This window comes from Nicotiana tabacum, chromosome 23 (genome assembly GCF_000715075.1).
Source record: "Nicotiana tabacum cultivar K326 chromosome 23, ASM71507v2, whole genome shotgun sequence".
NCBI lineage: Eukaryota > Viridiplantae > Streptophyta > Magnoliopsida > Solanales > Solanaceae > Nicotiana > Nicotiana tabacum.
The window spans coordinates 102,090,943-102,092,013 of record NC_134102.1 but is presented as its reverse complement, the minus strand read 5'-3'; the positions used below and the strand labels follow the sequence as shown (position 1 = coordinate 102,092,013).

At 42.2% G+C, this 1,071-nt stretch overlaps 1 protein-coding gene across 1 annotated transcript; it reads right to left on the bottom strand.

Annotated features, from left to right (window-relative positions):
• Positions 1-453: 453 nt before the first annotated feature.
• LOC142177305 (uncharacterized) lies at positions 454-870 on the bottom strand. The gene has a single exon (XM_075245780.1). The coding sequence runs from the start codon at positions 868-870 to the stop codon at positions 454-456; it is 417 nt and encodes a 138-aa protein (XP_075101881.1).
• Positions 871-1,071: the final 201 nt, after the last annotated feature.

Genomic DNA, 1,071 nt, shown 5'->3' with positions numbered 1-1,071 from the left:
CTGGTCGAATAGATCATCAATATATGGCAACGGATATTTATTCTTGATCGTCACCTTATTCAACTGCCTGTAATCAATACACATTCTCATCGTGCCATATTTCTTTTTAACAAATAACACAGGTGCACCCCAAGGCGACACACTAGGCCTGATCAATTCCTTATCAAGTAGCTCTTGAAGTTGAACCTTTAATTCTCTCAACTCCGCTGGAGCCATATGGTATGGAGGAATAGAGATAGGTTGAGTTCCTGGCACCAAATCAATACTGAACTCAATTTCTCTTGTCGGAGGCAGGCCAGGTAAATCTTCTGGAAACACATCAGCAAATTCTTGAACCACTGGAACACTATCAATAGTAACATCCTCAAAGCGCGTATCATGAACGGTAGCAATAAAACCCAAACACCCATTATTAATCATTCGACGTGCTTTTACATAGGATATTATCTTTCCCTAAGTCAGAGGAGTTATGCCTTTCCACACTAAACATGGTTCTCCAGGAAAATCAAAACGTATAAGCTTGGAATGACAATCAACTGAAGCATAACATGACGCTAACCAATCTATACCCATAATTACATCAAAGTCGGACATAGGCAATACCAGTAGATCAACTACGGTGTCCCTGCCATGAATAAATATCACACAATCTCTATAGACTCTATCCACAGATATAGTCTCCCCCACTGGGGTCACCACAATATAAGGCACAATAAGAGACTCAACTCCTCGTTCTAAGTATATGGAAAAATATGGAGATACATATGAATACGTAGAACCAGGATCAATAAGAGCGTAAGCCCCATAAGAACCGATAGTGATAATACCTGTGACTACTGCATTAGATGCCTTAGCATCCTGTCTGGTCATAGCAAAGAATCTCGGCGATCTACCTGCTCCCTAAGCAGCCTGTGCACCCTGTCAACCCTGTCCACGAGCAACCTGCGGAGCGACTCTAGCTGGCTGAGTCTGAGTCTATGTACCTGTAAACGTTCTCTGCGGCTGTGGAGTAGTATGGCTAGTAGTAGAATATCCCCTAGGACAATACTTAGCAATATGTCCTTTTTGACC

Coding starts and splice junctions, on each gene's coding strand:
- LOC142177305 (XM_075245780.1), bottom strand. CDS start 870: ATGACCAGACAGGATGCTAAGGCATCTAATGCAGTAGTCACAGGTATT.